This window comes from Rhinatrema bivittatum, chromosome 12 (genome assembly GCF_901001135.1).
Source record: "Rhinatrema bivittatum chromosome 12, aRhiBiv1.1, whole genome shotgun sequence".
In the NCBI taxonomy this organism is placed as follows: domain Eukaryota; kingdom Metazoa; phylum Chordata; class Amphibia; order Gymnophiona; family Rhinatrematidae; genus Rhinatrema; species Rhinatrema bivittatum.
In genome coordinates, this window is record NC_042626.1 from 43,706,680 (window position 1) to 43,723,050 (window position 16,371).

The 16,371-nt window shown below is 42.3% G+C and overlaps 1 protein-coding gene across 5 annotated transcripts in view; it reads left to right on the forward strand.

Annotated features, from left to right (window-relative positions):
- Positions 1-16,371, forward strand: part of KIRREL3 (kirre like nephrin family adhesion molecule 3) — a 1,312,393-nt gene that overhangs the window by 814,076 nt on the left and 481,946 nt on the right. For all 5 annotated transcript variants that reach the window (XM_029572739.1, XM_029572737.1, XM_029572738.1 and 2 more), the window contains one exon: positions 4,345-4,494. In XM_029572739.1, the coding sequence (XP_029428599.1) occupies positions 4,345-4,494 (150 nt within the window). The remainder of the gene's footprint in view (positions 1-4,344; positions 4,495-16,371) is intronic.

Below are 16,371 nucleotides of genomic sequence, written 5' to 3' on the forward strand. Positions count from 1 at the left end.
CCACTGAGACAGTGCTGTTTTAAAGTTCACGTGGGTAAATTCTTTCTCTTACTATGACAGCGTTTTGGCCTGTACTCTTCTTTGGCTATTATGATTCATGTTTGGTGATTCAGTGATAAAACATGAGATCTCCCTACAATTCAGAGAAAAGTGACCAAAATGATGAAGGGGATGGAATGGCGTCACTATGAGGAAAGGTTAGAGATGTTCAGCTTGGAGAAGCTTATAAAATCATAGAGCACTAGAATGGATAAATGTTAACTGGTTATTTATTCTTTCAGATAATATTGGAACTAGGGGGCACTCCGTAAATGTGCTACTTGCTAACATTAAAACAAATCAGAGAAAATTATTTTTCACTCAATGCACAATTAAGCTCAGAAATTCATTGCCAGAGGATGTGGCTAAGGCAGTTAGCACTGGGTTTAAAAAAAAAGGTATGGATAAGTTCCTGGAGGAGAAGTCCATAAACTGCTATTAGTCAAATTGACTTAGGGAATAGCCACTGCATATTACTGGCATTAGTATCTGGAATTTATTTACTGTTACGTATTTGTCAGTTATTTCTTTCCTGGATTGGCCTCTGTTGGAAATAGGATGCTGGGCTTGATGGACCCTCAGTCTGACACAATATGGCAACTTATGTTCTTTCAGTACTGTAGGTATTTCCCTATTCCCAGAGAGGCTTATAATCTAAATTTGTACCTAAGGCAAGATGACTTGCCCTTGGTCACTAGCAGCAACAGGATTTGAACTCTGGTTTCCCTGGTTCATAGCCCAACACTCTAACCACTAGGTTACTTCTACACTTGGATAGTGTTGCTATTACAAAGATATAGTTCAGTGAATCTCATGGATGGGATATAGCCATACTGGATTATAACTTGTTGAGAAAAGATAGACATGACAGAAAAGGGAGAGTAGTAGCAGCTCTATATGTCTAAACCAATATCTAATCAACTGAAATGCAGTGTGCCTGTGGAAAGGATTAAGCACAATGGGCTGTCTTAAAAAAAGATAATGGCACTCATATTTACACTGGTGTAGTCTACAGGCCTCTGACTCAGACAGAAGAACTAGACAGAGATCTGGTTGAAGACATCCAAAATGTGGTAAGGAAGGGAAAGGTACTGCTGAATGGAGATTTTAATCTGCTAGACATGGATTGGAGTATCCCTTCTGCAGAATCTGTAAGAGAAATAAATCTTAACAGTCACAAACAATTTGCAAGGATGAATTCCATGGACTCTACAGTCTTCTTCAAGATGCTTCAAGGATTTTGCTAGACTTTGGGAATCTCTTGTTGGTACTTGATTTCATCTGGTGACTCTCCTCCGTTTTAATCCTTCAGATGAACAGAGATAAACCCCATAGACTAAAATGATATGATTTTCTCTCTTGTGTCTCGTTTTCCTCAGAATAAATTCCAATAGAGCAAAGAGTATGGGAAATTTCCCCACTAGAAATCTCATACAGGTTCCTTGGGTTCTAGTATAATGGCACAACTGAATCTTTTGGCTACTAAATATTTTGATTTGGAAACTTGAGTGCATGTTTTGGAAACACTTTATATCAATGCTTGTTCTCAAACAAGGAATTGACTCCTTTAAACCTATCAATAATTCTTAATGAAAGAGAATCTACTGCTTTCTAATAGAGTGAAAAATCTGGAGAATCTGACAGAATTTTCTGATTTATTAATTTCCCCAAAGTTCCTATTACTCCTGCCAAAGATATGCTTAAAAGGGAGTTGCTGGAGATATTGAAAGTTCCAGAACAAGCTGTGCCTCCTCTTTCCAAAGTTTAATATCTACCCCCTTTCAAGAAAGGAAGTAAGGGAAGAGCAAGAGGCTCAGTCTTTGATTTCATCTGATTTCTGCAGTCCTGGAGACCTCGGACAGTGTACTTGCGAAACCTGCAACCATGCTTATTTCTTTACTTCTGGAGGCAGAAAGAGACATTGGTCTGAGACTTTTCTTCCTTTCAAATTCAGAATTTTTCCAGATGTGGATAGACTCAGAAAAAAAGAGGAAACCGTTTTAATAATGAGACCTAGACTGTAGCAGTTGGGTGTGTTTTTATTTTCTGTTGAAATATCCATGTAAATTATAAATAAAGTACAGAGATGTATCATTTATGTTTTCCAGCCTTCTCAGCTTTCTCATTTTCTCAGTGATAAGTCTCCTGTTGAGGGAATGTCCTCCACACTGGCAACTGTTTAACTTCTCAGACAGGTTAAAAGCTCTCAGTTAGGGTTCCTCATGATGTGCTTTGTTTTCCTGTTCTTTTAAATAAGGTTTTTCCTTGAATTGTGACTTAGATCCTAAGATTTGTGGACCTGGAGTTTTTTTCTTTTTTTCCTATTGTATTAGATTGCTACATGCCTCACAAATCTGCTTCACTTTTTTGAAGGAGTTAATAAACATGTGGATAAAGGTGAACCGGTAGATGTAGTATACTTGGATTTTCAGAAGGCATTTGACAAAGTTCCTCATGAGAGGCTTCTAGGAAAAGTAAAAAGTCATGGGGGAGGTGGCGATGTCCTTTCGTGGATTACAAACTGGCTAAAAGACAGGAAACAGAGAGTAGGGTTAAATGGACAATTTTCTCAGTGGAAGGGTGTGGGCAGTGGAGAGCCTCAGGGATCTGTATTGGGCGCCTTACTTTTCAATATATTTATAAATGATCTGGAAAGAAATACAACGAGTAAGATAATCAGATTTGCAGATGATACAAAATTGTTCAGAGTAGTTAAATCGTAAGCAGATTGTGATAAATTGCAGGAAGACCTTGTGAGACTGGAAAATTGGGCATCAAAATGGCAGACGAAATTTAATGTGGATAAGTGCAAGGTGATACATATAGGGAAAAATAACCCATGCTATAATTATACAATGTTGGGTTCCATATTAGGTGCTACAACCCAAGAAAGAGATCTAGGCATCATAGTGGATAACACATTGAAATTGTCGGTTCAGTGTGCTGCGGCAGTCAAAAAAGCAAACAGAATGTTGGGAATTATTAGAAAGGGAATGGTGAATAAAATGGAAAATGTCATAATGCTTCTGTATTGCTCCATGGTGAGACTGCACCTTGAATACTGTGTACAATTCTGGTTGCCGAATCTCAAAAAAGATATAATTGCGATGGAGAAAGTACAGAGAAGGGCGACCCAAATGATAAGGGGAATGGAACAGCTCCCCTATGAGGAAAGACTAAAGAGGTTAGGACTTTTCAGCTTGGAGAAGATACGGCTGAGGGGGGATATGATAGAGGTGTTTAAAATCATGAGAGGTCTAGAACGGGTAGACGTGAATCGGCTATTTATTCTTTCAGATAATAGAAAGACTAGGGGGCACTCCATGAAGTTAGCATGTGGCACATTTAAAACTAATCAGAGAAAGTTCTTTTTCACTCAACGCACAATTAAACCCTGACATTTGTTGCCAGCTGGTGTGGTTAGTGCAGTTAGTATAGCTGTGTTTAAAAAAGGATTGGATAAATTCTTGGAGGAGAAGTCCATTACCTGCTATTAATTGAGTTGACTTAGAAAATAGCCACTGCTATTACTAACAATGGTAACACGGAATAGACTTAGTTTTTGGGTACTTGCCAGGTTGTTTTGGCCTGGATTGGCCACTGTTGGAAACAGGATGCTGGGCTTGATGAACCCTTGGTCTGACCCAGTATGGCATGTTATTATGTTCTTATGGTTTTTCCTTTCAAGACTATTTTTGAAATTTTATTTGTAAAATGCATAAATGAAAAAAAAAAAAGAAATCTCACACAGATTCCTACATAGAGCCCCTAACAACTGCTCCAAACACACACACTCTATGTAGTCCCGGACACTGTGATCTACAGTCCTGGACTACAGCAGAAGAGAGCCCAGAACTTTCCATACTCTGTTTTATTTATTCTCCCAGACCTAAGATACCACCCACTGTGAGGCATCTGAATAACGCTAAACTCCTATAACTTGATTGTTAATACCTATGTGACCTGGAGAAGACGGTGCTTGCTAGTAAGGAACTCATGGGTATCCTTACAAATGTCTAGGACATCTTTTTGATTCTGGCAGAAAAGATCCCGATACCTTCCGGCCCTTTCCTAAAGAGTCCTTATTTCTGGCTAGTCAGGGATTCCGTTCCCTAAATATAAATTTGCTCACAAATATCATTGTAAAGGATTCCATGATACTGTTGCACTTGATCCACTGCAAGACTGGTTCCAATAGACATGAAAGCCAAAAAGAACAGAAGGAAACTTCTAGGTAAAAAAAAACCAAAACACTGATTTTTTAAATATTTGCATTGTGTAAGAAACTTATTTTTTTTCTTCTAGGTCAATCGTCTTCCTTTACCCAGCAGCCTCAAGACCAGGTGGTGGTAGCTGGACAGCCAGTGAGCCTTCCCTGTGCTATCCCAGGATATCATGGGGTTGTCCTGTGGATTAAAGATGGACTCGCACTGGGTATAGGCCGGGATCTCTCAGGTAAATTTCCTTTTCTTCACTTTCTAATTTTCCACTCAGGAGTCTCCATCTCTGCATTATTCTGTGGTTCCTGTTCTCTGTAAGACGTCGCTATCATCTTAACCCCTTACTTTTTCACGCTGATGTGTCAGAGCATTAGCTGGTTGGCTTGGTCCCACCTTTTTTCTGCTTAGCAGGATCCATCATAAACTATGAAGCCCACTGTAGTCAATTGCCATGATAACAGGCCTGAGACCTAGCACTACAGTTGCATAATTTTGGTTGGGAGAAGACATTTAGTCCATCTAATTCAAGTTAGAGATGGAGCAAATATTTTGCAAATTTGTGATCTGGTTTTCAGCTCACAAAACATGACTTTGATATCAGGATTTTTGGTTTGAATCTTTATCACTTTTAAAGTCTCAATTAGACTATCTGAAAACAAAACAAAAAAAAACAAAACAAAAACTAGAAGACTGCTAGTCCCAGAAAACAAGGGTCTCAGCAGAAGTAGAATCTAAAAATAATGACCACCCCCCAGACTGTGTAGATGAGAAGCAGGTACATAGATGACTGAAAAGTAGCTCCTGGTCAAAGGCAACACTAAGGTTACAGATTGAGGAGGCACGAATGAGGGAAGAGTTATTCAGGAGGGCATGGAATATAAAAGTGGAAGCAATGAGAGACCCCCCTGCCAAAGAATACCCTTAAAAAGTCCTGGTGATAATGGGGAACGTTAAAGTACATCATGCTCATACTGAGCAGGGCTTAATTTGTGAGCGAACGGCCTGGAACAGAGTTCCAGACTTAAGAGGCAGAGCAGCAGGGGTGTGCTTCTCCAGCTCCTTCCCTCCAGGCAGCCTAGACCAGACAAAGCAGAGAACAGCCACTCTGCTCCGTCATCCAACCCCATCCTCCTATTCTGCAGGGAAGAGGAAGGGGTGGGTGTGTGTGTGTGTGTGTGTGTGAGCCTGAAGCAGAGCAGACACAAAGATGAGCTGCAGGAGACCAGGTTTGAAACTTGTAAGCAGTGGTGCCAATCATGAAGGCTTTAAGCCTGGCGTTGATGACTGATGCTACTCCTCACAAGTTTCGAAATTGTATTAATTCAACACTTTTTCGAGCCTGTTTCTCAGGTCTTAATTTCTGGCAGAATGACCCAGAACAGGTTTTCTGCCACCTTTGTTTGGGGACTGATGAAGCAGAGCAGAGATGGCAGTGTAAATCAGTTGTGGCTCCCCTGCAGAAATGAAGTGTGGTTTGCATAAATGTGTGTGAGAGAGAGAGATTCTGTGTGTGTTTCGGGGGAAGAGAAAGGGTTCACACCCAGTCCTGGTCCTGCTTCCTCCCTATCCCCCAGCCAGCTGCACTTTTCAGTTTCACTTCCTTTTTGTCGACAAATTAAGCCCTGATCCTTAGTACTTTAACATGTGATCAGTCTCACTAGATTGGAGTAGGGTTGTCAACTTCACAGACCAGGACTGGATACTCAAGGACTTGGGGGGGGGGGGGGGGGAGTAACATGTGAATTTCCATAAATTTAAATAAATTTGCGTATATTAAATCCTGCCTGTGAACTACCAGCCTCAGGGCAATGAAGGGAGCCCCTTCCACTCAGCTGCTTCCCATTTCTTTCTTTCCTTATAAGCATTTTTATACTGTCAATCCAAGTATGATTACAGTGATTTACAATAATAAAACATACATAAAGTAAGCAATTAACACATAACTCAGATCCATGGGGCAAACTGCTATAGAGCCCTACTCAGAAAGCAGAATCCCTCACGCTGCTCACACATGCAGAACATAGACAGTCTCTCAACAAATACAGAATAAAGAGACCATAAAGTATAAATACAAACATGCAGACAAAAAAATAAACTGGAATCTGCAACAAGGTAAATGGTTTGCGGCGCAGCAACTGAAAAACAGAAACATCACCATTCCTCATAATACAAACAATAAAATCAAGAAATAGAAAAACATCAATCATAACAATAAAACCATGCAAATAAAAAGAATTAATATTTCAAAACAACTGATGAATAGAACATCCAATAATAAAGTTATATAAAATGTTTTAAAATTTCTTAAACACCCATAAAATATTTCACAACAGCTGACACATCAACTAATACCCAATAATTAAAAATCCCCTGGTCTCCATACCTGGGAATTTTTTATTTCCAGTCACCCTGAGATTGTTGTGGATTATTAAGTACAGGGGGGGGGGGGGTGTCACACAAATTTTCCCCTCGTTCTTATATATACACACTTATTGACTCTCACGCCGCTCTCTCACCCACACACGTTTCCTTCATTAGACACACTCACTCACACATGCTACCTTCCTTACACGCTCTCTCGCACATACTCCCTTCTACACAACACACACACACACACATGCACTCTGTCTCACACACGCTCTCAGAGAATCAGAGTGATGCTGGACAAGGAAGGGGGAAAAAGAGAGAGGGCCAGGCCTGTCAGCAGGGGTGGATAACTGCACAGGATGCAACGTGCAAGATCTGGGAGGGCAGAATTCATGCACCTCATAAGGAAGCTGAGTGCCAGTCCTGCATGCCATCACTATAATGGCATGAGCCCTTCTTAGTCCCTAATCAGCTGGCTAGTCATGTCACCCAGGGAGGAAGCCCCATGACCAGCCATGCTTTCTGGGACTGCTTGAGGCACAGGGCAGCCCAGCAAACAAGACTCAGGAAAACAGAGGGGATAATAGGGAAGTAGGAGACTGGGTTTAGGGCTGGGGATGCTGGCAAGGAGAAGGGAATGGAGGGGATGCTGGCAAGGGAGGGGGTCGTTGCAGTGCACTACGTTTTTTGTTTAACACCAGGTAATTCCAGCTTGCTAAGGGACAAGTTAAGATGGTTTCTTTTTTTTGGGGGGGGGGGGGAGGGGAGTTCTTTACAAACAATGGCTGTTTTCCTGGCAGGATTGTCTAGCTCAGGCTGCCACAGCAGCAGTCAGAAGAAAAAACAGCAGGCCATTGGATGGAGGAGGAGGAGGAGGAGTGCAGGCAGAGGAAGCAGAACCAAAAAACCCCCAAGAAAAAAGGCAAGGGGGGGGGGGGGAGGGATGCTGCCAGCCTGGAGTGATGTGAGCCCGAGGCAGCAGAGTGAGACCGGAGAGAGAGGAAGACATTGCTACGGTGAGTAGCAGAGAGGTAGCCACTGGCAGAGCAACATTGCAGACAGCTGCAGTGAGGTGGGAAAAAGGCTGCAGTTCTGATGGACTGAGCCAGAGTCATTGAAGAAGCAGCTATGGTGCCAGGCAGTGCAAGACCCGGCCGGGTCAGGGAAGGGACAGCAGCAGCGGCGGGGCAGCATGACTGAGTAAGTTGCAGGCAATGAATGGTAGCCGAGGCCTCAACTCCAGCGTGCAAACACAGATTCTGCACGAATCTCCCTCCCGCACCTCTTTCTGTGGCTGCGTCAGCCACGTAAGACAAAGAAGAAGCAGTTGATGGGAGTAGAGATGTGAATCGGAACCGGTATCGGTTCGGATTCCGGTTCCGATTCACATCGTGAAATTTTTATCTTGCAGCAACATAAACACCTATTGCAAGAAACCTTGGAAGTAACAGAAAACCCTGCAAAAAAAAAAGACACTCGGAATTAGAGTAGCAACCCTTCCATACTATAACAGCACTCACTCCCAGAACACAAACAGCAACAACCCTATCTAGGAAAAGACAGCACTGCAGTATTCCACCAGGTCTTTGTCTTGCTCAACCTGGCACTCCTGCACGGTGCCTCTTTCCTCTGTGAGCCTTGGGACTGAAACCGGATCTCAGCTTTATGAATCTCAGGGCTCTGTCCCTACGAAGCCCCATGTAGTTCAAACACCAGGCTCTGTAGATCTAGAGCCCATGGTTCAAACAAGCAGCAGAGCTCAGATTTCAACTGCGAGGCCAGAAGAAGAAAGAGGCACCACGCAGGGTGTAGACGCTGCTAGCCAAGATTGGAAAGGGATAAGTAGGTTCTGCAATCCTCCTGCACCGCTGGCTTCCGCCAGGGATCGGATATTCATATGGTGGGCTGGCGGCGGCACAATCGAACAAAGGTGCCTATGGCCGAGGCCAAAGGCTAGCTACGGCTCTGCTGAGGGGTGTGGATGGCTCCTTATTAGAGTGTTATAATACAGGGACAGTAATATCTGGGGGGTTGTGCCACATAATTTATTTTCCTTTGTTTTTATTGTGGCCTGCATATCCCTATGATCCAAATCCCCAGACCAAAGGACCATCAATACTTTTACAGGACCACAGAGGAACGAGGGCATAAAAACAGAGAAATATCCACTGGATACAGACAGTAATTTAAGAACAAGATGGGAGAGCCAAAAGCAGAGCTGCTGTGTAAAAGCTTGCCAACGTATCTCATTTCTATGGCCACAACAGACAGTCACAGAGCAGCGTCAGACGTGGTGCTATAGGCAAGGCAGGAGTCTAACAGAGAGACCTGGTGGCTGGAGCAGTCCTCCTCTGAGGGGTCCATTTTAACACTGCCTGCAGTGGTGCAAAGTTTATGGCTAATTTTTCCCACAGACTTTGCACTAAATTTTCAAAAGGAAATTTCACGTGCACGTTTTCCCTTTGAAATTGTCCCAGAAAAGCTATTTGCAAACATTCATGCCCGCTGATTTTGTACAGGTAGTTTGTTTTTTTTTCAAGAGAGAGTTTTTTGTGCATACTTCTGAAATTCAAAAAATTATACACATAAATGCAAAGCCAACCCTCGGGAACACCTCCCTCTGGTGCGTGTAAAAGTACCCACACAGAGGCCCTTTTAACCTCCTCACTGTACCCAGCAGTAGGGACACCATTTTGTTTGCACACTCTAAGCCAGCCTAAAACCACAAGCTTGTAATGTGCAAATAAATTCAAGAAAAAATGTCAGAAACCCCTCTCCCCTTCACTCTCCTTAGTTTATATAGCTTCAAATGCCAGACCTGCATCCCTGCAAGATTTGTTTCTTCCTCTGCTGTCAATATGGCCGCAACTCACCCTCTCATTGGCTTTGTATCTTCAGCCGATAACGCTCAGATCAATTTCTGTAGGAAAATGCTAGCCTTGAGTTCCATTGTGTGCTCAGAATAGGTAACAGCTAAGCTTGCGTAGAATGGAGCCAACAAACAGCCATCAGGATCCCTTGGCACACAGCATTAATCAAGCTCTTTCATTTTTTATTTAAGATCACTTAAAAAGCCAAACAAACAGAGGTTTTGCATTAGATAAAGGGCTCCGAGATACAGGATATACAATTAGCTACACTGGAGGTAATTTTAAAAGTCATTTACATGCATAAAATCCAGCTTTGTGTGTAAATAACAGTACTAATATAGCCTGGGGTTGAGTGTCTGTAAAAGTGCGCATGTAGGCTGGTTACACGCATACTTTTACATGCACTGAGCAGAGGCTTTGAGGGGGGTGGGGGTGGGGCAGAGTCAGCATTCACACACATACTTTATTTTAAAGGGTACGAATGTAAGGGTGCATGCATAAGTAACATGCATAGTAGTGATGGCAGAAAAGGACCAAATGGTCCATCCAGTCTGGAAGTAACTGCCGCTCCATGCAGGTTATACCTAAATAGGGGGGTACCCTAAAACTCTTTCATCCTTATTTCATTTTCATCCGGGGGAGGGCCATTTCGGGTTTTTGGGGTTCATTTCCCCATTTTGTTTAAAAAAAAAAAAAAGCAGCCTCCCCAACCCTTCCCATTTATGAAAATATCGAGCCCCCATCACCATAGCCCACCATCCCAATCCCCACAGGACTCACCAAAAATCCCTGGTGGTCTCATGAGGGGCCCAGGAGCATAGTAGTCCTTGCCACATGGTAGGGGCAAATGGCAACCAGCGTAATTTTGACTATTGGCAACCGCCAACCCCGGAGCAGGAGGTCACTCCTGCCCCCCCCCCCCCCCATTAGACTACCAGGGATTTTTGGTGAGTCCTAGGGAGATCAGGAGGGTGAGCTAGGGTAGGTGGGGGTGCTCATGTGTGGGGGGCTCGGTATTTTCATAAATGTGAAAGGTTGGGGTGTTTTTTTTGTTTGTTTTTTGTTTTTTTTATTAAACTTGCTTTATTTGGCTACCCCTCCCAAAAAATGATAAGAAAAATCACAAAATTTTGTGTTGCTTTTCCTTTCAGTTTTTGGTGTTCCCGAAATGCAATGAAATAGGAAATATCATCTTTATTTCCTATCTCATTGCAGACAAATTCTCACCCTTACACACCCAAGCATCCTTTTCTTCATTTCCATCCTCTAGCCTTTAGAGATGCAGTGTTTATCCTATGCCCCTTTGAATTCACTGACTGTTTTCATATTCACCACCTCCTCTGGAAGTGTATTTCAGGCATCCACCACCCTCTCCATGAAGATTGGTTCTTAGTTGCCCCTCCTAGAGTTTCATTTTGAGATCTCTAGTTCTGTTTCCTTTCTAATGGAGATGGAGAAGGTACAGAGAAGGGGTGACCAAAATGATAAGAGGAATGGAACAGCTCCCCTATGAGGAAAGACTAAAGAGGTTAGGACTTTTCAGCTTGGAGAAGAGACGGCTGAGGGGGGACATGATAGAGGTGTTTAAAATCATGAGAGGTCTAGAACGGGTAGATGTGAATAGGTTATTTACTCTTTCGGATAATAGAAAGACTAGGGGGCACTCCATGAAGTTAGCATGAGGCACATTTAAAACTAATCGGAGAAAGTTCTTTTTTACTCAACGCACAATTAAACTCTGGAATTTGTTGCCAGAGGATGTGGTTAGTGCAGTTAGTATAGCTGTGTTTAAAAAAGGATTGGATAAGTTCTTGGAGGAGAAGTCCATTACCTGCTATTAAGTTCACCTAGAGAATAGCCACTGCCATTAGCAACGGTAACATGGAATATACTTAGTTTTGGGGTACTTGCCAGGTTCTTATGACCTGGATTGGCCACTGTTGGAAACAGGATGCTGGGCTTGATGGACCCTTGTCCATCAGTATGGCATGTTTTTATGTTCTTATGAAAGGGTTCAAAATTCATGCATCACTAAAACCTTTCAAGTAGCTGAAGGTCTGTATTATGTCTCCCCTGCACCTCCTCTCTTCCAGAGCATACATATTTAGATCCTCATACATCTTCCAATATAGACCCCATACCATTTTAGTCTCCCTTCTCTGGACCGCTTCTATCCATTCTTTATCCTTTTCTGAGTTATGGGCTCCAGAACTGAACACCGTATTCCAGGTAAGGCCTCAACAAGGATCTATACAAAGGCATTATCACCTTCTTCTTTTTCTTACTGGTTATTCCTCTCTATGCAGCCCAGCATTCTTCTAGCTTTAGCTATCACCTTATCACATTGCTTCATCAGACACTATTACCCCAAGGTCCTTCTCTTGGTCATTGAACATCAGTCTTTTACCCACCATCACACACAGCTCTTTTGGATTACTGCAAACCAGATGCATGACTCTGCACTTCTTGGCATTGAATTGCAGCTGCCAAATATTTGACTATTCTTCAAGCTTTCTTAAATCACTTTTCATTCTCTCTAATTCTTTAGGTATTTCCACTCTGTCGCAGCTCTTACTATCATCTGCAAATAGACAAACTTTACCTTCTATCCCTTCTGCAATGTCGCTAACAAAGTGACTAGAACTGGTCCCAAAACTAATCCCTGTGGCACTCCACTTAACACAGTTCTGTCTTCAGAGTAGGTTCCATTTACCATTACATCCTGTCTCATGTCAATCAACCAATTTGTAATCCACGCCACCACCTTGGCACTCACTCCCAAGCTTCTCATTTTATTCACAAGCCCCTATGTGGGACTGTACTAAAAGCTCTGCTGAAATCCAAGTCGATCACATCGAGTGCTCTTCCTAGATCCAAATCTCTAGTCACCCATTCAAAAACAATCAATCAGATTCACCTGCCAGGACCTTCCCCTGGTATTAAATCCATGCTGCCTCGTTTTTAACAACCCACCAGATTGTAGAAAGTTCATTATCCTCTCCTTCAGCAGAGTCTTTATGAATTTTCCCACCACCGAGGTGAGGCTAACCGGCCTGTAGTTTCCAGCCTCCTCTCTGCTACCACTCTTGGGAAGCTGGACCACAACTGCTCTTTTCTGATCTTGCAGCACCGCTCCCGTTTTCAGGGGATGTATTGAACATATCTTTCAGTGGACAGTGCCGTTCAGGAGAGAAGAATTGAGTGCTCTAAGGTCCTAAGATGTAAGAATCTTAGTGGGATTGGACTGGGGAAGGCCCTGACAAGAGGATAAGCTATGAGGTGTTAAAGGGGAAGAGGCGAGAGTCAGCATTTGCACACATTCTTTTTTATTTTAAAGGATATGAGCGTAAGGTTGCGTGCATAATTTACGCCTTCCCACGAGAAGGTGTGATAATACAAGTGAATGTTTGTGCATACTTTTCCAACTGATCTTACAGGGTAAGTTTGCTTTGAAGCTAGTCTGTAAAATCTGCATGCACAATACATATGCAGATTTACTGCTATGAGGGCAGTTTGAAAATTACTCTCATTAAAGATACACATTTATTTTCATGTTTCTTTCTAAATATATGTGCTTACTGATTCTTGCAACACACAAATTCAAATCCATCCAAATACCCGTAATATTTTTCCAACCAGGAGTAGCTATGCCTAACCCTGTGAACTGAAGATGGCAGGTGTGAAGCTTTATTTTCAAAACCTGAACACTACGTCACAAGTGTAACAGTTTGTTTATTTAACACAGCAGTATAGTAGATGGCACCAAAAAAGACCAACTGGTCCATCCATTCTGCCCAGTTATTCTTTTTTCACACTGCCAAGGCTAAATCCCAGCTGTCAGCCATACTATATGACTGTCTATGGGATATCTGCTCCTTATCCAACATAGATTTTCTCGCCTTCCTCCACTGTACTCCATCCTCCTGAGGAAGTGAGCATGCAAGATCTCCCTTTTTAGTTTACATCCGGTGCTCCTCCCTCCCCTTTCCAACTACAAAGTCTCTCAGGTTTAAAAACATGGCTCTTCAAAAAAGCTTTTCAAAGTGAGAGTGGGGAGTAAGTCAAGAAAAAGAACTCCTACACACAGTTAAAAGTCACCAAATAGCATGTATCCTTTATTATTTTTCTCATACTTAAGGATTAATTTAAGAGAGTACAGTATACCTCATGTATGGATATTCTATTAATCATATAAATTGAATTTCCAATCCACGCTCCATATAGCGTATATTATTTGAATCATATAACCGAAAATTTATTGGCACCTACTAGATAATTTATAAACCAAACCAAACTTATTTACGTGCCTATCTGTAAACCGTTGTGATGGTATACCACTAAACGACGGTATAGAAAAACTTTTAAAAAAATAATTTAAAAGGGTGGGTAATAAATGCTTTTTAAATAAATTAATAAAGAGCCGTGACCTGTGACATCACAATTGACAAAGTAATCAAGCCAATGAGCTTGTTTAAAGGAAACACGATGAAAACCTGGTCTCATTGTGGGTAATTATTAAACAGTCTGTGTGGGAGTGACACTTCTTTCCATGGGATTTGCACCAATAATTAAACTAAACTAGGCAGGTAGTTTGGTTTTAATTTTTACCCCTGGAAAAATTACCCACAGAGATTTGCACCTGCTTTCCCTGTGGGTGATTTTTCCAACAGAAACCACACGTGCTGTTTCATAGCCCACCCTTTCCCTGCCCTTGAGATCACCTTTGAACAGTACAGACAAAATTAACCACATTGTAGAGCAATGTAAATAATTTTCCAAGTCCCTGCTTCCATGGTAAAAATGCTTTTTTACCTGTGAAAACACTGAAGGATTGCCCTCATTAGTCTAAATGGAAAGCAAGCTACCATCCCTAAAATATTTATCATTTCCATTTGTAGCTTCTCCCCAATGTGTGTGTCCTGCACAGGCGGGGCCATAAAAGCATTTGTAAGTTCTTGGGGGCAGGAACCCTGTCTAGCTCTTTTCTGTGCCCCTTTCCCCAGGGTGTGGATCCTTTGGCTTGGTGGGGAAAGGGGTTCCTTTCAGGGGTGGCTGACATTTTAGTATTCCCTTCCCTTCTCTGTGATTGCTGTGTGCCCCAATAAAAAGGCTGGATGCCCTGGGTTCGTGTCCAAACTTAACTTTACTGAATAAGATAGTTGCAGATGGCACAATAAATATGCTTCCAGCATCACAGACTTTTCTCAATTACAGCTTTCATCTCTATCTGTACAGGAATCTTTCAACAAGCAGGGGATCCTACCTCCTTCCTGTATTAGTTGAGATGGAGATCCCAACAGGCAGGGTAACCTTTGAACTGCTCAGGAAAACCCCTTCCACAGTGGCCAAAAATCCTGTCCTTGCTCAGAGAGTAAACTTTCTCTCTTCCCAGGGGCTGAAGATTCCGAATTGGTGTCCTCTTTGCTCTTTACAGTTCTTGTACTCACGTTTAGTAGGTTCTTCCACTCTTTAGATTTATTTCAGTCTCTTACTCTCCTTTGAGTACTTATGGGAGGGATCCTTGGATACAGGTTTCTTACCCTGCTCCAATGCAGGTAGGAAGGGGCAGCCAAATCATCTTTCTCCTGGATCTCTAGCTCAACAGTCTTTCCCTTAAGCAAGGATAACACTGGAGGTCAAGCCTCCTACCACAAAAAGGCAAAAATCCTAAAAACAACCCAACAGAGTATCCAAACCAGCTAGGGAGTAGACAGGCAGGAACCATCCTCCTGACCGTGGACAGAAATCCCAGGCTGGGTTAGCCTGTTCCCTCTGCCTGAGCCTGAAAAGCACAAAAAAAGGTAAGCTCCCCACTGTCTCCTAACTCTCCAAAAAATTATACCCAACTGCCTCCAGACTGTCGCGACAGAGCTGTACAAAGCTTCCTAGGGGGACGGCCCTTCAAAGAGAAGGCCTGGAATTTGAATAGGTCCTCCCCATCCACAAACCTGCTCTGGCTAGCATCTTCCTGGGCATACTGGTAACCGAAGAATGGCTCCCGGTTACACAGTTTTTATTGTAACATGTTCTTAGTCTAGAGTTTCAAATGTCGAAATCAGCATGTCAACCACATTTTACCGAAAGTACAGATTCCATTTTTCACTTTATTTTTTGTAACTTCCCCAACAGTGGCAAGAAATTTTTGCAAATGTTTTTTTTGTGTGATCCAGCTAAGCCAAAATGAGGATGTGTTTGCTCTGTCACACTTTGGTACCAGAATGCATGAGAGATAATTCCGGAAGACTTGCACTACAAGGATCAACCATCCCTGCTTTCAAAAAGCAGAAGTTCTCACTTCTGGTCCCAGCCAGGTCTGTTTTCAGGATAAGAAAAACAGGCAGGTGAACCTGGTTCCTAGACCAGATGTAGTATTTATTTATTTATTTATTTAGCATTTTTTTATATACCGAGGTATAGCAGAGTTGCCTTCACTCCGGTTTACATACAGAAACAACATGTTACATAGAACGATGTATGAAGATTACAAATTAAAATTAACGATGATAAATACAACAGGAGAATGTATAACAAGATAACATAGGATAGAACCCTGAATAGATGTACATATATCTCATGAAGCATTGAAGGGCATCTGTGTCATTGTAACAGGGAGAATGAAAAAATGGCAGAATATATAAAAGAATTTTAGAGTCATTGAGTGCTATCTTTAAAGGATTGGCTGAGAAGCCAGGGTTTTAAGTCTTTTTTGAAGGATTTTAAGTTATCTTGATTGGTGAGGCAATGAGGAAGCGAGTTCCAGAGCTTAGGGCCGATGATGGAAAAGGCTCTGTTTCTGGTGGAGGATAATTTAGCCTGTGGAAGAGAGGGAATCACTAGATTAATTTTGCTGGCGGTTCGTGTAGTACGTTGGGAGT